Here is a 26,883-nt window from a genome sequence, read left to right as displayed (position 1 = left end):
GTTTTCATATATTGATGATGCCTTTGGTGCTGCATTCATATAATGATGATTGTTCTGATGATTCATTCATATACTGCTGGTAATTCTGGTAATGTTTTCATGAACTGATGGTGGTTCTGTGGTTGTTTTCATGTACTGCTGGTGGTTCTGGTTCTGTAGACATGTACTAATAGTGTTTTGCTGTTGTATTCATGTTCTGAAAGTGATTTTGGTGATACATTCATGTACTAATGGTGATTTGGTGTTTTATTCATGTTCTGATGGTGGTTCTGTCAACCTGTGTATTTAGCAAATATTAGCCAAACATTTAGGGTATTTATACTTGCCAACATTTTAAATGCTCTTGTAGGAGAATTTTTTTTTTTTTTTAATAACATGTTCCTATATCTGTATGTTTTCCATCATGCATGGATTAAACTTTATTGCAAGGGTGAGGAACCTATTTTCTGCCTGGGGCCATTTGGATATTTATAACATCAGTTGTACAAAACTGTCAACTTGAAAATTATCCTGCTACATTTGGTAAAACAATTAATTAACTCACCTCTATATGATGGCTAAATCTGCTTCTTTTTGATGAGACATGTGATGTTAGGAATTATTGATGATGTTGCTACTTGTAACTGCTTTTCCAGGTTTGCGTCAGTTTGAAGCATAGTTAATTTTTTGTGGTAAGTTTTCTAAAGAACTGATAGCAGTGATGTACTGTATATACATCACATAAGGACGTAATCCTTCATTGCATACGAAGCAGTGTTCAGTAATGTATGCTGCATGCTTAAAGTGTAAGGAAGAATTAAATGGCTGGTGGCTGGCAAAACAGGGCCACCACTCCAAGCACTGCAGTCCCTGAGAAACTGCCCTGGGGCCGAAGGAAATGACATTTATGGCTTGTGGTCTGAAGGTTCCCGGCCCCTGCCCTATATTATTCTATTTATATACCCCCTCTAAAAAAGTCTAGGCTAAAATGAGCAGTATGTAACAGAGCTGAATTTGAAGAATTAGACCAGTTTGAGACCCTACTCAGTTTATCCATAGGGTTCACTGGTGAGTCATTAGCTACTTGCAAAGGGCTGTATTTGCTGCAATGCAACCCAGGGTGAGGTGTCTAGGGCAGGGGGACGGCAGTATTGCGGTTGGTTGTTTTACCTGCATTGTTATGGCAGCACTACTGTTTGTCTTCAGTAGGAAGATAACTTCATGATTATATTCTCAAGAGTAAAGCCCCCGTCACACTAAGCGAGATCACTAGTGAGATCGCTGCTGAGTCACAAGTTCTGTGACGCAACAGCGACCTCAGCAGAGATCTCGCTACGTTTGACACGTAGCAGCGACCAGGCACTTGCTGTGAGATCGCTGGTTGTGTCTAAATGGCCTGAACCATTTTTTGATCGTTGAGGTCCCGCTGGGTAGCATGCATCGGTGTGTTTGAAACCTTACCAACGACCTCGTTGGCGACTCAGAACTGAGACACATAGGCGTGCATTTGCGTTGCATCGTTATACAGGTCGCTACGGGTCGCCGTATCGTTGCTGCGTCGTTCGGAAGATCTGACTGTTTGACATCTCACCAGCGACCACACAGCGACGCAGCAGCGATCCCTGCCAGGTCGTATTGTTGTCGGGATCGCTGTAGAGTCGCTAAGTGTGACGGTACCTTAACGAAACTTCTAAACACTAATGATGAAGAAAAAGAAAACAGAGTAAATATTTTCCGAAGGGTACAAGCATGGTGTGAACATTCAATCAGCCCAACTCTTTTCAAAATGTTGTAATATTCATATTTCATATTATTCAAAACATTTATTAATCTGTGCCAGATATCTAAATATCATTTTTAATCAAAAAATTCTGATAATGCTTACCCTTAAAAAGAAAGCTGGGTTTAAACTGGTGCTATTTAAATCTCCCTTTCTAAGATGAAAATGGGAGGATAGTTATATAAAAATATTGTAATGTGAAGGCTAAAAAATAGTAAAGTCAGTAACAGAATTGCCATTTGTGAAAAACACCTTTTCTTTCTTTTCAAGCACAATTCTTCATTGACTAAATGGGGGCGTACCCAAACTCAGAAACTAGGGCAGTATAAACAATTAATACGGCCGTCTGATGTGTGCATGTAACAGGAAAAGTGGTTTCACCAAGTGTGTATGGCTATTGTCAGTTTCTTAATTTTTATTCTCTGTTAATATTGTAAGCGCTGATATTGTTACCGTGAAACCCCTGAAGAAGACGAAAACATGAGTTTCTGGTGGTTACTTTTAATGCTCTTTGTTCAGCCAGGTAAGGATATAGACATATGGTAACATTTCTTATTTTTTTCAGATTAAAGTCAAAGGTTATATTTCCAATAGATGTAAACTATGCCTAATATTCTACTGATATATGCCTTATTTGTGTATTAGACAGTGGGGAAAAATTGAGAAAAAAATTTAGCAAAAATCACACAAGAATAAGCACACAAGATGATGGAACCTAGTTAAAAAAATAGAGAAAAATCAATATTTTTATAGCTGAAGTCTCAGACTTTGTTTAGCATGTATTTTTTACATTGATTACTGACAGTAGCATAGTAATATTATATAATTTTACTAAGTTAAATATTCAGAATTGAGGAAAAAGATTTGCAGGATCTTGGTCCAGAGGCCATTTTGCTAATCCATGGTCAGTGAACTAGAGCCGTGCGAACCTCTTCCTACTTACCAGTATGCCCGACATTTCTTATAATTAATAGGCTGAATGCAATCTCATGCGTGTATCATACCACAGTAATGATGTCGTGCCAGGCCTACAAATCTGAAGAGGCGACGTGAATGCGATTAGGAAGAGGTTCGCAGGGCTCTGGTCCGGTGGCCATAGACTACCAACATGGCTGCTAGAACAGGGTTCAGAGTCTTTTTGCTCAATTCTATAATCATCACATTATGTGCACCTGGATGCAAATTGTCCATTTCTTCTTTTTCAATCCATACCTTTAACGTTTTTAAAAATAGTATGTTTTATTCAATTTACAGAAATATATTCACTTAAATGTATTTAGTTCTTCCTCTATAGATATTTAGTATTTCCCTGCCAAGGACATATATTATATGTCGTTGCACAGTGACACCTAAGTAGCCAAGAATGTATGAGATACATCTTAGCTACTAATAAACATATCTCACCCTGAATTTTCAGGTTTAACATGAGACTGGAATCCTGTCAGTAGCCACCCGAGATTTCATGGGTTAGGGTAGGTTTACACAATCATATAAAAAAAATGGTCAGAATTTCATCCAAAAAAGTGGGTCAATTTTCTTTTATCACTTGTCATCCGTGTGTAATCCGTTTTTTACAAGAGCAGCTATTAATCATTTACAGGATCATTTACAGCTTCCTATGTTATAGAGTTACATTGCGTCAGTAAAAATCAGATATTATGCTGTGGCTCTGTATGGCATCCAATTATTTATTTATTTTGTTACACACCCATAGATTTAAAAAGGCGAATCTCATCTTATTTACGTAGATTCGAACATACAGATTCGGTCAGTGAAAATACATCGCTCATCTGCACTGAATAACATTGGTCTGAGTGCTGTCCATTTTTTTTCATGGACAGCACTCAGACCGAAAATACAGTGGTGTGAACGAGCCCTCAAAGTGACAGCTGCATTTGTCTCTGACTCCCAACTCTTACTTTTTGGCCACGTTCACACGTTGAGTATTTGGTCAGTATTTTACATCAGTATTTGTAAGCCAAAATCTGGAGTGGAACAACCAGAGGAAAAGTATAATAGAAACACGTCACCACTTCTGCATTTTCCACCCACTCCTGGTTTGGCTTATAAATACTGATGTAAAAAACTGACCAAATACTGAACATGTGAATGTGCCTTTACCTTTCCCTGTGATAACCGACTTTCACTTCAATCCGTGAATCTTAGCATATGACCATGTTCACACATCAGTATTAGGTCATTACTTTACATCAGTATTTGAAAGCCAAAGTCAGGAGTGGGACCGTCATAGAAAAAGTATAATAGACATATATGGACCAATTCTGCATTTTTGTCCCACCCCTGATTTTGGCTTACAAATGCTTTTGTGAAATGCTGACAAAAATACTGCTGTTTGAACATTTTATCCAGAAAAAAATGGACACTTTTTCATCTGCATTGTTATGTATGTATTGTATATGCTATATAGTTTTTTTTTTTTTGCGCATCCATAGAATTGATTACGCAAGTCTCATCCGAAAAAAGAAAGAAACAAGTTCTTGCTGCAATTTTTCTGAATAACATCGGTCTTAGTGCTATCCGTGTAATGTCAGTTCTTTCCAGACAGAGTTTGGGCTGAAAATACTGTTGTGTGACCATAGCTTAAAAATGTGTCCTGCTGTAATAATGATCCGGGCTTAAATACAGTCTGTTAACCCAGGGGCGTACATAAGAATTATGGGGCCCCATAGCAGAAGCTCTGATTGGGCCCCCCCCCCAAAAAAAAAATTAAAATAATTGTCAGGGTCACCAAAGATCAGATCTCACAACTTTCCATCCTTTACATAGTAATTTTCCTCCTGCTCGAGTCCTAGATCTCTTTCATTGCCCCATAAAGTGTGATGCCAATAAAAGGGCCCCCTAAACACAGTATGATACCCCCATGGTGAATTCCTCCACATGCGCAGCATAATGACTCTACTGTACCCCACCTCAACTCCCAGGGAAAAGTATGCTGACCCTAACACAGTATGATCCCCAAACTGTGAGCCCCTAGAGCTAGAGATGATGGTACATAATAAGGGAGGGTGTTAAACATAATAAAAGAGGAAACTATATAACTAAGGGACTGTGCTATACATAATAAGGCTACATTCCTGTATCTGTGTTCAGTGTCGGTGCGCTGCCCTGTTTTACCGACGCATTGAGCATGTCCTATTCTAATCCTCAATATCGGATCAGAACAGGACATTCTCTGACCCTCACAGATCTCATTCTCAGATCCGTGATTTTCATGGATGTGTGAATGGATCTATAAAACTGTACGAGTCCGTGGACCATCCGATAAAAAAATCTGGCAGCACACGGACATTTCACACAAATGTGAGAATGCAGCCTAAGGGATTTTACAGATAACATTATCACTCCAAGTCACACAGTGCAGATAAAGAAGAAATATTTACATCCAGGCACTTACTGCTGATGTCTCATCTGATCAGAGTCTGTTTCTGCTGCTTCTTCTCCATCTGGTCAGACCTTCATGTCGACATCTCCCAGTCACGACTCGTCTTGTCACGATGATCTCCAGCCTAGAAAATAACAAGGTCACATATATTGTATATATACATGTCTCCCCCACACTGCGCCCCTGAATACAGATATGTACCCCCCCATTAATATACTATTAGCCACTTAGTAATCAAAATATAAAGTGATAAGTGTAGCACCCTGAGGATTCGGCTGCTACAGGGGTATTGCACCTCAAGCCAGAGGTGTGATATTCCACTCCCGGGTAAGGATGGAGTGTGGAACTGAGCTCAGTAGGCTGCATGCACTACATACATCCCATTTCCGGGGGACAGATCGACGGTACTCCCACCAATATATGTGCAGGTACGATAGTGTCTGTCCCTGGCTGGAGTGGGAGGGGGTTGGAACATCCCAGTAGTGTAGGGGCAGATAGGGGGAGCAGTCTGGGTAATGCTAGGAGCTCATTGGGTGCTGGTCACCTGAGCTCACACATAGAGGGAGTATATAAGGTGGGAACCATCTTAGATCAGGGTCAGACAGGCAGACAGTTACCAGTCAGTCTGTTGTAGAGGGTCAAGCAGTCCTGAAAGAAGAGAGAGAGGAGAAGAAAAGGACCCAGAGGGGAAGAAGAGGGAACCCCAAGAGCCCAAATACAACCAGAAGGGTGAAGGGTTGGCACAAGGGTACCGGATCCCAAGCTGGTGGAGGGCACTAATCCTCAGCCAGAGACCGGAGGTTGTGGGCAGGATCTGCCACGACCCCCCACTAAATCCACTGCGAAGGCACACCAAGTATAGGGTCAGGGAACCCAGAGACAGGGGTTTTACCAACAAGAGGCCCGAGGGAGCCGGACATAAGTGGATCCCTGGTGGGGAAGGCCAGAGAAAAGGAACGTCAGAGAGGGAGCTCAGGATCACGCTCCAGAATTACCTGGGGGTTGGCCGAGTCCAGGACCTGGTGGACGCAGCACGGCTCGGGCGGTCACTCAAGGCCGGAGTGACCAGCACAACAGCAGTAAGTAAAAACCCTGAACTGCACAGCCCGACTCTGAGTCTTATTACCACCCTCACTGCACCACCACAACCACCACCCTCTACAACTGACCCCCTGAGGCTATACCCCTCCCGTTGGGGGTTATACTACCAGAAGCTGCACACACACCACCAGCCTCAGCGGACCCTGCTGCAGCGGCGGCCGTATTGACCGCAAATCAACGGGTGGCGTAGTCGACACTAAAGAACATCCAGCAACATCTGTAGGACTGCCACACACTGAGCTTGACACCCTGGGCACGGACCGGGTCACCGCCACTCGGAGACTACAACCCCCATCTGATCCGGATCCGGGTATCCCCCAAACAACACTGGCCCAGGGGGCACGTCAACTTTGGCGTAGTCGGCAGGATTTCGTGCCCACAACCACCGGGTACTGCGTGCCTGAAGAGAAGTTCAAATTTACCTTAAGAAGAAGTCTCCCGCCGGTTCCAGAGGGTCCCCGCCATGGGACGCCATCACGGATCGTTTCCCGCCGGTTGCCCGCCATCTGCAGCTTTTTCCCGCCATCCACGGAGTTTCCCGCCACTGGGAAACGATTCCCGCCATTTCCAGAAGATTTCCCGCCTTGGAAGAGCGGACGCCATTATGGGCGTGCCAGAGGGTGGCAAGAGGTCACCTCCCATCGTGGGCCAGGTCAAGGAATGGCGCCAAAAGCGGAAACCGCCCCCACCAACAGAGACTGTGATGCTGGAGATGTCCATCAGCGTGAGAGAACTGCCCCTGGAACTGACAATCACAAAGTTGCCCCGGGACCACCTTCAATGTGGGCGGAGACGGAACAAAAGAGAGAAGATGGGTGCAGCCTGGAGGAGTCTGGAGAGAGCGCACCCGGAGACAAGAAGTCTGGAGAGGACTCCGGAGAAGTCGTACCCGGAGATGGAAGGAGAGGCAGGCAGCACCGACCCAGTGGTCAGGAGCCTGTTGCAAGCAACAACCCCACTAGGCTTAGTGGAGATCCTGGCACAGCTCCCCCGAGACCGGGAGTGTGCACAGACCGCGCTGGAGGGCCTCGCACGGAGGATGGCCCAGGTGCAGCAAGACACGCTGACGGAGTGGAGCCGTGAGATGGCCCAGCAGACCGGAACCCGTCAGCGGAGCACGCCACCCGAGACGAGGAGACAGACCGCCTCTGAGGATGGTGCAGGAGGAGTGAAGGCCGGAGACGGCGCCGAGAAGGGAGCTGGACAACTGGAGGCAGGTAAAGGGGACGTCACTACCCCGAGCCGAGAAACCGTGAGCCTGCCCCAGCTCCCCGTCGCAGAGCCCGAAATTCCCCCTGCCGTGCCCGTCGCTGCATCGTCACCGTGCCAGACTAGGCCTCAAGTAGAAGCCGCGGCCGCGACCCCTGTGACGTCACACGCCTCGACCCTGAGCGCGACGAAACAGGAAATACCATCGGCCTGGTCGCAAGGTCTAGTACCTCCGGGCGCCGCAATTCCAACAGCGCCCCCTACCTCCGCGGAGCCACCGGCCTGGTCGCAGGGCCGAGTACCCCCGGGCGCCGCCGTCCTTACGGTGCCCTTTACCTTTAGGGTGCCCCAAGCCTGGTCGCAAGGCCTGGTCAACCCGGGCGCCGCTACCATCAACGCGCCCTCAACATCTCGAGTGCCGCACCTGGGCGAAGATCTATTTGCCCAGCACACGTGCCCGGATGGGCAGCCCTTTGTGTGGCCCCAGGAGTACTACCAACTGGAACTCCAAAGAGCAAGGCCCCTGTGCGAGCCCCTGATTCCGGCTCCGAAGCCCGTCAGGAGAACCCCGCTCCCGCTAGAAGAAGCACAATTCGAGTGGGACCCCACCGGAGGAGACCTCATGGGGTTCACTCAAGAAACGCGGGCAGCCGCAGCAGAGCGAGTGGAGTGCTGCCGCCAGCAGTTGGCAGCCTTCGAGCAAGAGCGGAAAGAGAGGCGGATCCGTGAGCAGCGGCTGCAGGAACAGAGCGCAGAGCAGAAGAGCCGGACCAGGAGGAACCCCCGTGCAGCTCATGGTCCCCGTACCACCGGGACTGTGATTAAATTCAACCTGCAGCATGGGTGGGGCTTCATAAGAGACCATCATACCCCCGGCGACGTCTTTGTAACCCGCAGAGACGTAGAAAGCCATCTGCCGGAGGGACACAGAGGTCGTGACCTGTACGTAGGGGACGAGGTCACGTTCACCCGGCACAAGTGTGCCAAAGGACCCTACGCCCTCCATGTGCATCGCCTGACGGAGGAGGAGCTGCGGTGTGAGGAGGAGCAAGAGGACCCGGACGGGTCTGAAGACAAAGAAGGAGCAGGAGGACGCCGTCGTTAAAGTACGGTAAAGAGACTGTATATAGTTACCCGTCGGGGTACAGTGAACTGTTACTGCTGCTAGTTAAAATATAGTCCCCGTTGGGACCAGCAAATTGAACTGTTAACCCGTGTGTCCCTTAATCCCACTGACCGAGGACTGAGAGCGGTCATTCCTTCCTTATACCTGGCCGAGGACTGATAGCGGCCACTTTCCCCCTGTATATAGTTGCGCTTTCTAAGGCGCCCCCTACTGGTTTTATAAGGAAACCGTTTTTCTACAAGAGACTGTCGCATTTTACCCGGTCACAAGTCGCACCGTGGCCGGAGGAGCAAGAGTGTTAATAATATATGATGTTTTATATGTTTATGTTTTATGAAAAAATTTGTATGTTTGATGTCTTTATTCTCTTACAGCCCGAGGACGTGCTGTGATTTACCAGGGGGGAATGTAGCACCCTGAGGATTCGGCTGCTACAGGGGTATTGCACCTCAAGCCAGAGGTGTGATATTCCACTCCCGGGTAAGGATGGAGTGTGGAACTGAGCTCAGTAGGCTGCATGCACTACATACATCCCATTTCCGGGGGACAGATCGACGGTACTCCCACCAATATATGTGCAGGTACGATAGTGTCTGTCCCTGGCTGGAGTGGGAGGGGGTTGGAACATCCCAGTAGTGTAGGCGCAGATAGGGGGAGCAGTCTGGGTAATGCTAGGAGCTCATTGGGTGCTGGTCACCTGAGCTCACACATAGAGGGAGTATATAAGGTGGGAACCATCTTAGATCAGGGTCAGACAGGCAGACAGTTACCAGTCAGTCTGTTGTAGAGGGTCAAGCAGTCCTGAAAGAAGAGAGAGAGGAGAAGAAAAGGACCCAGAGGGGAAGAAGAGGGAACCCCAAGAGCCCAAATACAACCAGAAGGGTGAAGGGTTGGCACAAGGGTACCGGATCCCAAGCTGGTGGAGGGCACTAATCCTCAGCCAGAGACCGGAGGTTGTGGGCAGGATCTGCCACGACCCCCCCACTAAATCCACTGCGAAGGCACACCAAGTATAGGGTCAGGGAACCCAGAGACAGGGGTTTTACCAACAAGAGGCCCGAGGGAGCCGGACATAAGTGGATCCCTGGTGGGGAAGGCCAGAGAAAAGGAACGTCAGAGAGGGAGCTCAGGATCACGCTCCAGAATTACCTGGGGGTTGGCCGAGTCCAGGACCTGGTGGACGCAGCACGGCTCGGGCGGTCACTCAAGGCCGGAGTGACCAGCACAACAGCAGTAAGTAAAAACCCTGAACTGCACAGCCCGACTCTGAGTCTTATTACCACCCTCACTGCACCACCACAACCACCACCCTCTACAACTGACCCCCTGAGGCTATACCCCTCCCGTTGGGGGTTATACTACCAGAAGCTGCACACACACCACCAGCCTCAGCGGACCCTGCTGCAGCGGCGGCCGTATTGACCGCAAATCAACGGGTGGCGTAGTCGACACTAAAGAACATCCAGCAACATCTGTAGGACTGCCACACACTGAGCTTGACACCCTGGGCACGGACCGGGTCACCGCCACTCGGAGACTACAACCCCCATCTGATCCGGATCCGGGTATCCCCCAAACAACACTGGCCCAGGGGGCGCGTCATAAGCAGCACTGTGCCCCCCATTAACTATAATCTCCACCAGCCAATAATATAAATTATTCAGTCTCTGTGACTCTCCCCAATTAACTGTAAGGCTATGTGCACACAGAAAATATGCAAGGCTTTACAGTACAAGCAAAGAGACCCACATCATTGCTCTCTCCCAGCACCCCCATCATTGCTCTCTCCCAGCACCCCCATCATTGCTCTCTCTCAGCACCCCCATCATTGCTCTCTCCCAGCACCCCCGTCATTGCTCTGTCCCAGCACCCCCGTCATTGCTCTGTCCCAGCACCCCGTCATTGCTCTGTCCCAGCGCCCCCATCATTGCTCTGTCCCAGCGCCTCCGTCATTGCTCTGTCCCAGCGCCTCTGTCATTGCTCTGTCCCAGCACCCCCATCATTGCTCTGTCCCAGCACCCTCATCATTGCTCTGTCCCAGGGCCCCGTCATTGCTCTGTCCCAGCGCCCCCGTCATTGCTCTGTCCCAGCGCCCCGTCATTGCTCTGTCCCAGCGCCTCCATATTGCTCTGTCCCAGCGCCTCCATATTGCTCTGTCCCAGCGCCTCCATATTGCTCTGTCCCAGCGCCTCCATATTGCTCTGTCCCAGCGCCACCATATTGCTCTGTCCCAGCGCCTCCATATTGCTCTGTCCCAGCGCCTCCATATTGCTCTGTCCCAGCGCCTCCATATTGCTCTGTCCCAGCGCCTCCATATTGCTCTGTCCCAGCGCCTCCATATTGCTCTGTCCCAGCGCCACCATATTGCTCTCTCCCAGCGCCTCCGTCATTGCTCTGTCCCAGCACCCCCGTCATTGCTCTGTCCCAGCACCCTCATCACTGCTCTGTCCCAGTGCCCCCATCATTGCTCTGTCCCAGCACTCCCGTCATTGCTCTGTCCCAGCGCCCCCGTCATTGCTCTGTCCCAGCGCCCCCGTCATTGCTCTGTCCCAGCGCCCCCATCATTGCTCTGTCCCAGCGCCCCCGTCATTGCTCTGTCCCAGTGCCCCCGTCATTGCTCTGTCCCAGCACCACCATATTGCTCTGTCCCAGCGCCTCCATATTGCTCTGTCCCAGCACCTCTCCTCCCCAGCGTTTCAGTAAAAAAAAAAAAAAAAACAACTTACCTCAGCAGCTCAGCTCCCTCCCCTGCAGCATTCTCCTGGTTGCCGGCAGCTTTCTTCCTGACCCAGGCGCGCGCTGGATGATGACGTCATGAAGCTGCGCGCGCCTGGGTCAGGGAGGAAGCAGAGGACGATCTCTGCAACTCCGCTGCTATTCTTCTCCTGACAGCAGCGGAGCTGCAGGGATCGCTCCCTGCGCGCCGTGTGCAGGGAGCAGCTGCACCTTGCGGGCCCCTTGGTGCAGCTCCATGGTGGGGACCCGACACAGCTGCACCGGCAGCGGTATGTCCGCCCCTGAACTTCTATGGGGCCCTCTCGGCTCACGGGTCCCCTGGGCTCACGGGCCCACGGTCTACAGCTCCTGTACCTCATCCTCCTCAGCCTCCTCCTCCTCTTCAGCCTCCATCTCCGAAATGACCACATCAGTCACAAGCTGGAAGCACTGCAGCACTGCCTCGGCCAAGCGGCAACAGGCTGTGCTGAAGCTAATATGCTTAGGTGAAAAAACACAGGATGCTGAAGAGTTGTAGACAGCTCTGAAAAAGCAGGCAGATCTGTGGCTCACACCGCTGAACCTACAGTCAGGCATGGTCGTGTGTGACAATGGCCAGAACCTGGTGGCGGCTCTGAGGCGAGGCGAGCTCACACACGTACCAAGCCTGGCTCATGTGCTTAACCTCGTGGTTCAGCGATTTCTCAAATCCTACCCGGAGCTGCCGGATCTGCTTGTTAAAGTACGCCACCTGTGTGCCCATTTTCGAAAGTCAGCTACAGCTTCCGCCGCCCTTGCAGTGTTTCAGCAGCGTTTGCAGCTTCCAGCTCACAGACTGGTGTGTGATGTCCCCACGCGTTGGAACTCTACACTGCAGATGTTGGGAAGGATTTGTGAGCAGAAGAGGGCAGTTGTTGAGTACCAGCATCAACAAGGCCATCGCTATTCAGTTCAGACTCCACACATAAAACCTCAGGAGTGGACATGGATGTCAGACATATGTAGAGACAACCAGCAGACACATAGCCCCCCTAAAAAATAACTTTTATTAATAATCTCTAAAAAGGACCTAAAAGTCCATAGACAAACAACAATAATACTCTAAATGATAGGACATATAGAATCAGGTAATACACCGACCGGGAGGGAATACAGATTCAAGCTGTCCCTGTTATGTCCCTAAATCCTGTCCCTACCTGACAGCGGAGGTTGGCACCCTAATTTGTACTTCGTGGCGCCCCCGCTCAACGTCGGTATCCCTAATGTCCCTACAAGGACCCTTGTCTTAAATTAAACAAAACCACAATAGTGAGAAAGGGTAGAAAAAGTGAACGTATAAATACAGAAGCCGATAATAGGTCAATGATTATAGATGGCCAAATTCATTTGGTCGGGTAAACATAAATGCTCTAGGGTAGAGGAGCACAGTGCTTGTTTCTCCATAGCCAAAACAAATCAAATAGCAGCCAGAGCAATCAAATATGGACACATGCTACACTTTGATAGTCCAGCTATATACCTCAAAAGGCGGCTCAGAGAGCAAAATCCCACCCAGGTAGATGTCTCCCCATACATCAAATGGAATTTAAATATTGGTATTTGAAAAAGCATAATATCTATATCAAAGTATCAGGTCCAGACTCTGTCTGTCATAGATGTACATAATAGAAGGACACTTATCATTATTAGTCCCTATACCTTTTCAAAGAGAGACACTCATCATTATTAGTCCCTATTCCTTTTCAAAAGACCAGAAAATGGCAATCAGAATATACATTTTCATTAGTAAAAAAACAATAACAGTAAAACCTTAATGGTCCCCAATTCCAGCAGTCAGAAAGTAGATATCATTAGTAAGTAAAAAAATGACACTTATCCTTAGTAGTCCCAACGCGTTTCCCCCTAGTTTCCACCAGGGTTCATCAGGGGATCTGGGGAAGACCTCAATCCCTCACCCCAGATTGCCAGACAATGCTGCATGTGTAGAAAATTCTTGCACATATACCTCCCTTATAAACTCAACTCAGCCCCATAATTAGTGATAATCGCAAACGCCTGTGTACTGCTGTCATCGTACACATGCCCGGCGTCCACCGCCAAATGTAAGTCCGTGGACCGCACATGGAACGCACGCACCCGGAAATGACGATATGCTAATGACGCCCACCGGAAATGACGTCACCAGACTGCATCAGAGTATCTGAAGCGCATCTGGAACGCACACACCCGGAAGTAACGGTGTCTAACTAGCGTCCATCGGGATATGATGTCATCCAAATGTGGCGGTACATGGTTAGGAGGCAAAGTATAAACCCATCCCCATATACGTTTGTCAGTAATTATCATGGTAGCCAGCAATGCAAACACCGACCAGACGGGCATACCTCCCACCAACATACCCCATATATTTAAAGTGCCATAGACGGACAGGTCGGCACCAGGGCTAAGATGTCCAAAAGTTATTCAGCGCAAAATAAATATACACGCTGTACACCGGAAGACAAAGGCATTCAGTATATAATAAATAGGAAGGTTGGAGTCTGACTATTATATAATTGAAGTGTTATCCACATATTACAATGTTGTTTATCATCCACAGAGTATTTAACGCTGTTAGAGTAGGAGAAAAATAAGTCCCAAACATATAAATACATATTTAGCCACAATGGGTATATACATATGGTGATCATTAGACCAATACCATATAGGCTGGTTCTATTCGGCCCCTAATATCACATTCTTGGAATCAGATAAAACTCGAGAAGCTCAACTGTTCATTAATGCCCCCAGGGGCCATTGACTCCATCCAAAAGATCCAACGGGCCTCCCGTTGGAGTATTTTTTTATTCCAGTCACCCTGTCAGACATATGTACCATCCTCCAAAACTTTGACGACTCCACCAAGATGGTGAGCGGCGATGTCGCCATAATTAGCATCATCATCCCGCTTCTCTGTCTTCTGAAATTCTCTCTGCTCACAATCAAAGAGGATGCATTGCAGGCGGAGCACGATGAGATGGAGCAAGGAACCATACAGGGTGATTACACACAGCCAAGCCTCGTCTTATCCAAACGTGGATTGGGCGACAATGAGGAAGAGGAGATGGAGGAGGAAGGACAGGGGCTAGTTTCATGCACTATAGACGGTACTACCTGCACAGCTGTCATACTGTGTTCAGCGTGGATGGCCAGAGGACAGAGAGGAGGAGGAGAGCATGGTCAGTCATCCTCTTGGTGAGGACACGGAAGCCATGCCTATTAGTAGTCTGGCACGCATGGCTGAGTTTATGTTACACTGCCTTTCCCATGACCCTCGCATTCTCAAAATTTTGGGTGACAGCCATTCTGGTTGGTGACACTTCTAGACCCACGCTACAAGGAGAAATTTATATCTCTTATTCCTGAGGCAGACAGGTCTACAAAAATGGGGCTGTACCAGAAGGCCCTTGTTGCGGAACTATTAAAAAAATTCCCATCTGAAAACGCTGGGCACACTTCGTTGGACAACCAAGGAGTACAGGCGAGAGAGACACAACTTCAATCCAGCAGAGGCAGGGGAACACTGTCAAAGTTCTGGGAGAGTTTTATTTTTTTTATGTGCAGCATGATGGGGATTAGGGGGACCATGCATACTAGGATAAGGATGAGGGGGGCATACATACCAGGGTAAGGATGAGGGGGCCATACATACCAGGGTAAGGATGAGGGGGCCATACATACCAGGGTAATGCTGAGGGGGGCATACATAACAGGATAAAGATGAGGGGGCCATACATAACAAGATAAAGATGAGGGGGCCATGCATACCAGGATAAGGATGAAGGGTGCTATGCATACCAGGATAGGGACTAGGGGTGCCATGCATTCCAGGATAGGGATGAGGGGTGTCATGCATACCAGGACAGGGATGAGGGGTGTCATGCATACCAGGATGGGGATTGCTGTGCCATGCATACCAGGATGGGGATTGCTGTGCCATGCATACCAGGATAGGGATTAGGGGTGCCAGAATTGGCGCATCCTATGGATGTGACATTTCTGGGGTGGCTGACGGCTGGTGTTTCTAGCCTGGGAGGGGGCCAATATTCATGGCACCCTTCCTGGGCTATTAATATCAGCCCCCAGCTGTCTGCCTAGCCTTTGCTAGCTATTAAAATAGGGGGGACCCCACGTCATTTTTTGGGGGGTCCCCCATTTTAATAGCTAGTAAAGGCTAGGTATTCAGCTGGGGGCTGATATTAGTAGCCTGGGAAGCTCCGTGGGTATTACCCCCTTCCCAGGCTTCAAACATCTGCCCCAGCCGTCTGCTTAACCTCCGCTAGAGACTAAAATTACGGGGAACCCCACGCCAATTTTTTTTTTAATAAATCCTTTATTTTAACACTAAATGACAAGTACAGTAATCAACACTATCACTGTACTTCTTATATATGTGGCTGACATGTTTCTATCTATCTAATCTATGTGTGATGCTCTATTCTTTCTGTTATAAATTGTTGGGTACCGATGCTGAATTGCCGGCCGGCTTTTTTAAAGACACGGTGCATGAAAACACTAATATTTTTTTTAATAAATCCTTTAACACTAAATGACAAGTACAGTAATCAACACTGTCACTGTACTTCTTATATATGTGACTGACATGTTTCTATCTATCTAATCTATGTGTGATACTCTATTCTTTCGGTTCTAAATTGTCAGGTACCGGTGTATGCCGCTGCTGAATTGCCGGCTTTTCATGTTTCACTGTGAGCACTGTTCCCATCGATTTGGGCATCCACTGTAATGCCACAACCACCATGGCTGTGGCATTACAGTGAGTGGCAGACAATCCCTGCATGATTGGTGCTCTAAATGCCAGACATGCAGGACACGCTTTTGGTGCACGAACAGTTATCGAATATAACCTCGAACAGCTGAATTTTTTGCAAATCGTTCGCGTTCGTCGAAGGACTCGAACACCGCCCAAAACAGCTCGAATTTGAGATTGGCGAACAGTTCTAGTCGAACACCGCTCATCTCTAGTTATAATCTTTATCTTTTACTATTTTTATTCTATTTTAACTATTACTTCATCACACTATATAAATCCATGCCGGTTGCAGACCAAGTTGTCAAGCACTTTTCCAAGTGATGCTAAAATCGCTTGGAAAGCGTTTGACACCCGCATGCGGAAATGCATGCAAAAACGCTTGGCAAACGCTTCTACCTGGCAGGAAAAACGTATGTAAAATCCGCATGTGTTTTTCCTGCCAGGGAGATGCGGAAAAAATCTGCTCTGCTATCAACAAAACTATCACTCAAGGAAGAATGCCCGCATTGCTAGAATCCAGGGAGTAAAGAGACTAGAAGGAGATTGTGTAGCTTTGAGCTGTACAAGAGACAACTTGAGAACATCCCTTTAAGTGTAATGGAAAATGAAAAGTATTTTAAATGGAGGCAATTGTAACTTTTACTCCTAGCATGGGATTTTGTCAGTTACAATGAGAAGTTATGCACAAAGCCTTTTCAAGATTCTAACAAAAGTCAATGGTTTTTTTGGGGTGCAATTAGTGTCCATCATATGATGGATCTGTCACAGCTTGAATTCTACTTTTCTACTCATATGATAGTATAAAGAAACCGAATCCAGAATGCAGATGTGAATTCTGTCAAACAGGCTAATCCTCAACAATGTTAAAACATTCAACACTATGCAGTAACAAAGAAACTCCAATTATAAGTGATAAAATTAATATCATTCGTGAGATTACAATCCTAAAAATTTCTATTATAATATGCATATGTACAAAGTAGAATCTGATAGTGAGGGGAAACAAAGTGTGTCACTGATGGTCAACTCTAATTTGCATATTAATATAAAAGAGATAACAAATTCAGAGAAGTTGCATTAATATGGTGAATGGGAATTCAAGTGGTATTTTTATCTGGTTGAAAAGCCTAAGGTTCATGTTTTTTGCTAATATGAAAGATTTTCCTATTACAAAGTTTAATGTATAAGTCTTGTTATCAGAAAATAGAATTAAGTTTTAAAGTACAAATAAGTCAGAAAATAAGTTATAAAGAATAAAAGTGTGAATAAACAATACACTTTCTTTTAACTTATCTGAGTGCTCTAACTTCCGCTTAAGCTGCGTTGTCTACTAAAGGGACCGAGGATTGGAGTTTCTGTGGTTTGCACCCACGCTACCACTGGTTTGCACCCACAACTACACTATGCTGCTCTCTTTATTAGAGTTACATATTTATCATTATAGTGAGAAAACTGCAGTTATTGCATGATGAATCCCCTGTCAGACTCCAGAAATCATGAAGCTTGATAAATGTACAACAGAAATACATAAATCTCTTTTTTTATTTTAGGTAAAATTATGCATTATTTCCAATATAACTGACATCTGGCATCTATGCATGGAAATTATTTGGCATATGCAGTAGCTGACACATTTTTTGGAATCAGAAAAATGTATTATGGATGTAACAGGCACTAACTACAGCAACAAATAAACATTCTTCCTTTAAAGGGTTTTTTCCCCCATCAGTGATGACATATTGTAGGATATTTTACCACTAGTGACGTAACTTGAAGCTCATGGTCCTCAATGCAGAACCTCCAATAGGGCCCTCAACTACCAGGGGTCTTTAATAGGGATGAGGGAATGTGCACGGTGAAGCTCGGATATCACTCGAGTATCTGGATGCAAGGATATGTTCGTCTCTCCACAAGCATTGGCTGGTGCTCGGATTTGAAGTTCGAATCCCCACCCCGCATGTTTGGTACCCGTTACACAGTCAATAAACATGCAGAAATTGCCTGCCAGTCACTGTAGTGCTATACCCATCTTGGTAGTGGCATTACTGTGATTGGCTGGCCGCATTACCTCATCAGAGCTTATAAAAGGACAGGTGCCGCCACGGTCAGCACACTGACGCCATTGCACAGTTCAGGAACAGTTCTTTGTGAATGGAGAAAGTGGTTGCACAGTTTAATGAATCAGAGCCCTCTAGTGTAGCTACTGGTGCTGATGATGCTGAACCATCATACTAACTTTCCTTGTAAGGGCTAAACCTGTGCTTTGCTATTTGTATCAGATACATTCTGCATTTAGCCTAGGGAGGGAGAGAGAATTGCAGGAGCAGGGAGAGTGGCTGAATACAGTCTCTAAGCAGGAATTAGGGCTTTGCAGTCCGTTGCTAAATATATAGCTGCGGCAGTTGACCACATTCTTTCTTTTTTGGATGAAAAAAATTACCATATTGTCACCCATAGAGTAATACGTGCTTTGTATTAAATTTTGGTGGTATATAACACTCCAAAAAAAGTGTTCAAAAATTATTTTGGGACTGAATTAGTAATCCATACAGTGTAATGTGCTTAGTGAGCAACAAAGATGTTGACTCCCGAGGGAGTGACCGGCGGAATATCGGAGCCTGACAAAGCTGCCGTGGCAGCGGAGGTGGCAGTAGCCTGTGGTCCAGAATCGGATGCTTTCCAGGAACCATCAAGGCCAGAACCAGGCCGCAGCTTTCATCACTTGGGTTTTTGTGGATTGCGGATGGGAGGGCCAGGAACTGGTGAGTGGACTGCGGAGCCTAGGCTGGTCAGAAGAGAGAAAGAGGCGAGCCAGGACCAGGGCTGGAGACATGCTGGTGGGCCTGCAAGCTGCAAGGTACTGAGAATTGGCATCCTGGGGGGGGGTCGTTATATATGATGGGCAGCGGAGATGGAGGTCCATCAAAGAGTTTGGGACCTGTTGTCACATCTTGTTCAACCAGAGGGTAGTAGAGATGGAATACTTGCCTTGAAGGCTGCAAGAGCTGACAGCTGGAACCAGGGTCATATTCCTCAAAATGGAGGAGCTACATCACTGGTATGCAGTGCGGTGGGTGTGATCCAAGAAGGAAGGGAGTAGGATGAACCCTTCTTGTGAAGGGAATGGGCCTGGGAGAGGCTCCTCGAGGCGGCTTGAGATGGGGATACCACTGTCCTTGAAGTTTCCCACCTCCTATGTGGGAGCAGGCGATGGTTCAGGTGACACATGGGAATGTCGCCCATTTCTACATGTCAGGGGCTCCGGCACTACCCGAAGAGGTACTTACAGCCCAGGCACTTGGGAATCAGGCCCCAGGAAGAAGGTGGAGGCAGTCCTCCCAGCCTCTGGAGGAAGGAGAAGAAGAAGCGGACACCTGAAGAGGATTACTGTATTACCCTCCTATACTATACATCAAAGGCACTTTCAAAATATTTGAATGAGGCCCACCAGTTGTTGCCTTTCAGGAGTCTATGGATGACTCGATGTCCCTTCTAATAATTTTTTCCTTGCTTTGCACTTTGTGCAAAGCCTTTATGAGTGTAGGAGTACATGAACTACACTTTCATAATATTTATGTTCAAATTTTTTTCTGGATTGAATTTGTCATCCATAGAGTATTACTTACTTTGTGTTACATTACGGTGGTATGCAAAACTAAAAAAAAAGGTTCAAATTTTTTTCTGAACTCAATTAGTCATCTATAAAGTTTAACGTGTTTATTGTTACATTGGTGGTATATAAAACTCAAAAATTTTCCTGGATTGAATTTGTCATCCATAGAGTATTAAGTGCCTTACATTAAGTTACATTACGGTGGTATACAAGACTCCAAAAATACATTCAAAATATTTTCTGGATTCATTTAATCATCTATACAGTGTAACATGCTTAGTGTTACACTATGGTGGTATTAACCTAAAAAAAAACGTTCAAAAAATCTTTCAGGGTTGAATTAGTAATGCACACAGTGAAACATGCATAGTGTGACATTACTTTGGTATTAACCTAAAAAAAAAGTTCAAAAAATCATTCTGGATTCAATTAGTCATCCATACAATGTAACATGCTTTGTGTTACATTACGGTGGTATATTAAACTTAAAAAAAAACGCTTTTCCTCCTGCAGGTGACCAAATTTTTTTATTAAAAATAAATTTGGTTTCCAGAGACCAAGCAATTTAGAAAATGGGTAAGGTGTGCGGTAAGGGACGGGGAAGTGGAAGTGCTGAAGATGGTGCACACAGACACTGAGGACGTGGGGCAGGTACAACTACGCCTGTTGCTGGAGCACAAGAAACACACCCATCCACGACATATAGCTTCATCTCCCACTTTGAAGGGAGGCACGGGACACCATTTCTGAAGCCAGAGCATTGTGAACAGGTGGTTGGTTGGATAGCAGATAATAGTTCCATCATGCTTGGCCGCACCACCCAGTGTTCCAGACGGTCCAGTCTCAACAGTCAACAGTCTGCATCACTTAATGCTCACCATGATCCTCCTTCCTCCTACCATGTCGGGTCCCCAGAGACCAGTAATCCCACACTAGGAAACTCTGGGGAGCACTTTACATCATAATTTCTTGATTGTGATCTCTCACCCTGCTTCTTCCAAGAGGGACAGGAGAAGATGCTGTTTAGTGATGCACAAAACTTAGAGCAGCCATGGTCACAAGAAGATGACGGTGGGGAACGATAAATTTTGTCTAAGGAGGTAGATGATGATGAGACACAGTTGCCGATAAGTCAGGTTGTTGTTAAGTCACCAAGTCAGGAGGACCAGGATGCAACGGTGGAAGAAGAGGTGGTGGATGACGAAGTCACCGACCCAACCTGGGAAACTGGCATTCAGAGCGAGTACAGCAGCGCTGAGGGAGAGGGATCATCAGCACTCAAACAGGCAGGAAGAGGCAGTGGATGACCAGAGGGAGAAGGCGGGCAACTGTTCCGCAGAGTACCGACACTCGTGAATTTCTCCGTCAAAGATTTATGTGTTACCCAGTCTGGGACTTTTTTAAAGAGAGTTATGAGACAAAAAAATTGGTCATTTGCAACTTGTGCCATGCAAAGATCAGCAGGGGCCTGACCACTAAGAGCCTAACCACCACCAGCAGGATCAGGAACATGTCATCTAAGCACCTGACTCGGTGGTCCGATCGCCTAGGTCCACAATTGGTGCCAGTGGGTGACACCACTGCCTCTTCCCCTGTGCTTGGCTTGCCAATGACCTGTCTGTTACACTGGCGCAGATGCTTCTCACCCTGCACCTGTCACTGCACATTCTGAGGCACCATCATCAGGCACTTCGAAATCCTTGTCCCAGCACTGCGTTCAACTGTCCCTACCAGACCTTGGAATGAAAAAGAAAGTTCCCAGCCACCCACCCATTGGCCCAAATGCTAAATGGGCACATTTCCAGGCTGCTTGCTGTGGAAATGCTGCCATTTAGGCTTGTTGATACGGGGGATTTCTGCCGACTTTTGATGGCAGCCGTACCTCGGTATTCAGTCCCCAGCCACCAATATTTTTCCTGGTGTGGCGTCCCCACCTTATACCAGTAGGTGTCCAGGAACATCACCCGTGCCCTTACCAATGCACTTATTTAAGTGTTTTGTGCAAACAACACGTGGACAAGTGTGTCCAAGTGGATGAACGACACATGAAAAAGCGCTTGTGGCCAGGGATGCTACATTTTCCTGACAGCACACTGGGTGAACATTTTGGAGGCTGGGGCCGAGTCACACCCTGGCGCGGCACATGTGCTCCCGACGCAGAGGATTGCTAACCCTACTTCTATCAGGGTTTCCTCCACCTCCTACATCAGTTCCTGCACCCCCTCCTGCTCTCCTCATCCTCCATCTCCAATATGTTATCTCAGAGCACATCATCCACATCAGCTGCAATCTCTGCCGCACTCCTTTCGCGAAGCGGCAACAGGATCTACTGAAGCTAATTTATCTAGGAGATAAACTGCACCATGGCAGAGTTCCTTAAAGAAATAAGAGACTAGTCAGATCTGTGGCTTTTGTCACTGAAGCTCCAATCAGACAAAGTCGTGTGATTATGGGCATAACCTGGTGGCGGCTGTGAAGCTTGGCAAGCTCACACACATACTATGCTTGGCACTTGCACTCAACTTGGTAGTTCAGCAGTTTCTGAAAACACTCCAAGATTTGCCAGAGCTTCTGGTCAAGGTACGCTGCGTCAGCGCCCACTTGCGCAAGTTGGCTACAGCTGCCGCCGTTCTGGCAGTGCTGCAGCAGTGCATGCAAGTGCCATCTTACCGACTGATGTGCGCCGTGACCATGAACTGTAACTCCACACTGCACATGCTGAAAAGGCTTTTGTGAGCAGCAGAGGTCAGTTGTGGAATACCAGCTCCAACACGCCTGTCGGTATTATGGTCAGCCTCCACCCATAAAAACTGAAGTGTGGGCATGGATGTCTGATATTTGTGTGGTTTTCCAAGACTTTGAGGACTCCACAAAGATGGTGAGCGGTGATGATGCCATAGTCAGTGCAACGATCCTGCTTCTGTGCCTACTTAAACAGTCGCTGCTCACAATTAAACATGAAGCTATGCATGCTGACCAGGCGGAGATGGAGGAAGACATGAGACTGGGAGATGCTACCCAGCCAAGCCTCATCTTATCTACTCAGCATGGATTGGGTAATAATGAGGAGGTGGAGGCTGAGGAGGAGGAGGAACAGGAGCTGGTGGCTAGCGCAACAGAGACTAGTGCTCACACAACCTTTGTCCCGTCCCTCCTATATGGATGGGCTGAGAAGGGGAATGAGGAGGAAGAGAGGGAGGAGGAGGAGATGGAAAGTGATCATCATGGTGGAGGGAAGTATATGGCTGATTTTATGTACTGCTGCCTTTCCCGTGACCCTCACATTACAGTTATCTTGGCCAAAAAAAGAGTACTGCTTGTTCATCCTGCTAGACCCACTCTACAAGGAAAACTTTGAATCTCTCTTCCTGAGGTGGAGAGGTCTTCTAAAATGGTGCTATACCAGAAGGCCATAGTGGAAAATATGTTGAAAAAATTCCCATCAGACAAAGTTAGTGGCAGGAAGCAAGCTTCCTTTCCCAACTAACGTGGTGAGGCAAGGGAGACACACAGCATAGGCAGGGTTACACTGTCAAAGGCCTGGGCCATTTTTATGATACTATACCAGCAACCAGGGCCTGATAACCAGGTATTTTTGACAAGGAGGGAAAAGTTTTTAAACATGGTCAAGCAATACCTGGCCATCCAAACCAGTGTACTCACTAATTCCTCTGCGACCTTCCACTATTGGGTCTCAAAGCTGAACACCTGGCATGAGCTGCCCCTCTATGCCTTGGAGGTGTTGTGCTGCTCTGCCTCTAGAGTCTTGTCTGAGCGTGTTTTTAATGCCACCGGGGGGTGTTGTAACCTAAAGTGTTTTTAATGTTCAATATTTGAATGAGGCCCCCAAATTTTTTTTAGCTGGCTTTGCCCTATGTGCATATCCTTTATGAGTGTAGAAGTACCACAACTACACTTTCTGAATGTTTTTATGAGGCCCTCCAGTTGTTGCCTTCAAGGGTGTATGGATGACCCTCCTTCTAATTTTTTTCTGACTTTGCACTATGTTTTGGCAGACTTTGCACTTAGTGCAGAGCCTTTATAAGTCAAAGAGTACCACTACATGACAATTTGAACAGAATGTGTATGAGGCCGTCCTTTATGTCTAAATACCAGGTGTATCTGAGTCCCTCTTCCATCAATTTTTTGGCAGTTCTTGCTTCCTTCATAAATTACTCTGACATTTCCAATGTTTTAATAAAAATTTAAATTTTGGTTTACTTAAATTATTATTTTTTAATTCTTTTTAAATGTTGCCTTTTATATGTCATTATACAGGACAGAATGTTTCTTAACATTTTTTTTCCTTTCAACTCCAATTTCTCTTCGATTTTGAGTGTTTAATTGTCAATCCCTAAAGTGGAGTAAAAGTGTGAAACCATTGTTCTCAGAAGAGATCCGGGAGTCACAGATGCTTTCAGGGGTCCCCCCCATGCTATTCTCCTTCCATTCAGCACTTTTTTCCACCATTTCGACATTTTCACTGCCCCCCCAGACCTTCTTGTAGGGTCTGCCGGAAAAATGCTCAAATTTCCCATTGACTCCCATTATACTCGTTACTCGAAATGAGCATCCAAGCATTAGGAATTGCTTGGTTCGAGTAACAAGTATCTAAGCATTTTAGTGCTTGCTCATCCCTAGTCTTTAACTACCACAATAGTACAACACCTTGAAAATTTACAGGTTCACAACATAAACAAATGATGTGTTCATCCTATCAGTGATTGCCATTTAATAAAACTTGGAGTACTCCTATAACATTATTATCCCACAGAAACAACTAATGGAGTCACAGCAAACCATAAAAATATAAAAAATCATCATTTATTTAGAATATGAGTAAAAAAAAAAAAAATTTTAGTTTACATGTCATAGTAGAATTATCAAAGAAGAATACAAATCATAGAACACCAACATCCCAACATACGTATAAGCATATCCAAATTACCTTAAAGGGGTGGTCCGACATACAAAGTAATTTTCATCCTATATCCCTATCTATTTAATGCTATAATCTGAACTACTTTCCAATATACTTGAATTAAAAATTTCATATCCGTCCCTCACTATGCTATCCAACTGCTTCTCTTTTTTTTTTTTACTACTTGCTTTTTTGATGACCCTTTGTTTGAGAATCCCAGTGCATGCTGGAATACCAGTTCTGCCGCCCTTGCAAGTGAGGTCACTTGCAGGGGCATAGTCTTAGAACTCTTAGAACACACACTAACCAAGCGCTTTGGTGCCGGCTTGTTAACGCTGATCTGAGTCGGCTAAAGAGAGCGCGCTGTCATTGTGCACATCGCACAGTGGCAGAGCAGGGACTCAACCAGCCCCTGTAACAAGCATCACAGATGACTCTTCATTGTAGGGAGGGGGCAGAGGCTGCAACAGTGACCGCAGCTTCTGACTCCTAATGATGCTTCTTTTAAGTATCCCAGCAAGCACTGGGATTCTCAAAAGAAGCATCATCAAAAAAGGAAGCAGTAAGGAAAAAAAGGCAAAAAAAAGAAACAGATAGCTAGTGTAGTTAGGGATGGATGGGGAATTTTTAATTCAAGTATATTAGAAATTCATTTAGATTATGGCATTAAATAGATAAGAATATAGGATGAAAATTACTTAGTATGTCGAACCAAAACATTAATATAATATAATGCAAGTGTATATAACATAACAGTCCTTACTAAGACATAATATTGCTATGTAATCAAATATAGTGGGTAATGATCATACATATCAGTTACCATCCATTCCCACCAATAAAATGCAAAAATCTGCATAAGGTGCAATGCTTACCTATGATACACTATAAAGGGATTTATGGGTCCCCCACACAACTGACTCGCCCCCTGGGCCGTGGGGCACTCGGAACCGGGCTTCAGTGTGATGATGGGGGTAGTAGTGGTAGCCCGGTCCGTGGCTCAGGGTGGTCAGACCAGTGGTAGTCTACTATGTTTTGCAGTGTCCGACTACGCCACCCGTGGATTGCGGTCAGGGCTAACTGCCGCTGCAGTGCAGACCTCTGAGGCTGGTGTTGTGGGTGCAGCAGGGAATAGTACGACTCCCCACGGGAGGAGTGTAGCCTCAGGGCAGCGAGGGATAGATGGTGGGGGTGATGGTGCAGGGAGTCCCAGTACCGTTAGTGCTGGCGAAGTAAGAAACTCAAAGACAACATGTTGCTGTCCAGGGTCTTTTACTCACAGTTCGTATACTCCAAGCCACTTCTGTACAGGTAGTGACTGCCCAAGCCGTGCTGCGTCCACCAGGTGAGGGGCTCGGTCAACTCCCAGGCAATTCAGAAGCATGGTACATGACCCCCTTCTGTCCTTTCTCTGGCTCGTGCCCCACCAGTGACCAAACTTCTGTCCAGCTGCCGCAAATTTATGCGGGCAAACGTGGGCCCCATTTCCCGCTATCCTATATGGTGCCTTCCTAGCAGGTTTAGCGAGGGGTCGCACCAATATATGATCACGACCTCCGGTTCTTGGCTGAGGATTATTTGCCTCCACCAACTTGGGATCCGGTACCCTTTCCTTGCCTGACCCGTCACCCGTAATCTCCTGGGTCCTTAGGGTCCCTTCTTCCTTCGTGTTCCTGGGCCTTTCTCTTCGGTTCCTTTCTGTTTCTGTCCTGTTCCTTTCCTTTCTCTCCTTCTCGCCCGGCCCGTGTCCTAGGCCTGGCTCTGGAGCAGAACTCCAGCGGAGCCTCTGCTCCCCTCCTCCTCCACTCTCACTTCCTCCTCACAGACTGAACTTCTCTCCTCTCTTCTCCTCCCAGAACTAAGATGGTGCCCACCTTATATACCTCCTCCTCTGTGTCTGAGCCCAGGTGACCTGCAACCAATGAGCTCCTTCCTATGCCCAGAAACCAGCCCCTATCTGCTCCCACATCACTAGGTTTTCCTTCCCCCTCCCCACTCCAGCCAGAGACATAGTCAGTTGTGCCTGCATATATATCAATGGGAGCACCGTCGAGCTGTCCCCCGGAAATGGGGTGTGTGTGGTGTATGCAGCTATCTGAGCCCTGGTCCACACTCCATCCTTACCTGGGAGTGGAATATCACACCTCTGGTTGAGGTGCAATACCCCTGTAGCAACCGAACCCTCGGGGCGCTACATTCCCCCCTGGTAAACCACAGCACATC

General features: G+C 46.8%; 1 protein-coding gene across 1 annotated transcript in view; it reads left to right on the top strand.

The window, feature by feature from the left end:
- The first annotated feature begins 2,105 nt into the window (after positions 1-2,105).
- The window catches only part of LOC141252947 (polymeric immunoglobulin receptor-like), a 186,321-nt gene continuing 161,543 nt past the window's right edge, over positions 2,106-26,883 (top strand). The window contains exon 1 of the mRNA XM_073670704.1: positions 2,106-2,282. Coding sequence (XP_073526805.1) covers positions 2,240-2,282 — 43 coding nt within the window. The 5' untranslated portion in view covers positions 2,106-2,239. The remainder of the gene's footprint in view (positions 2,283-26,883) is intronic.

The sequence above is a fragment of the Phyllobates terribilis genome, unplaced genomic scaffold (assembly GCF_046119375.1).
Source record: "Phyllobates terribilis strain yellow unplaced genomic scaffold, ASM4611937v1 Scaffold_2__4_contigs__length_985480577, whole genome shotgun sequence".
Lineage (NCBI taxonomy): Eukaryota > Metazoa > Chordata > Amphibia > Anura > Dendrobatidae > Phyllobates > Phyllobates terribilis.
This window is presented reverse-complemented; position numbering and strand designations above follow the sequence as displayed.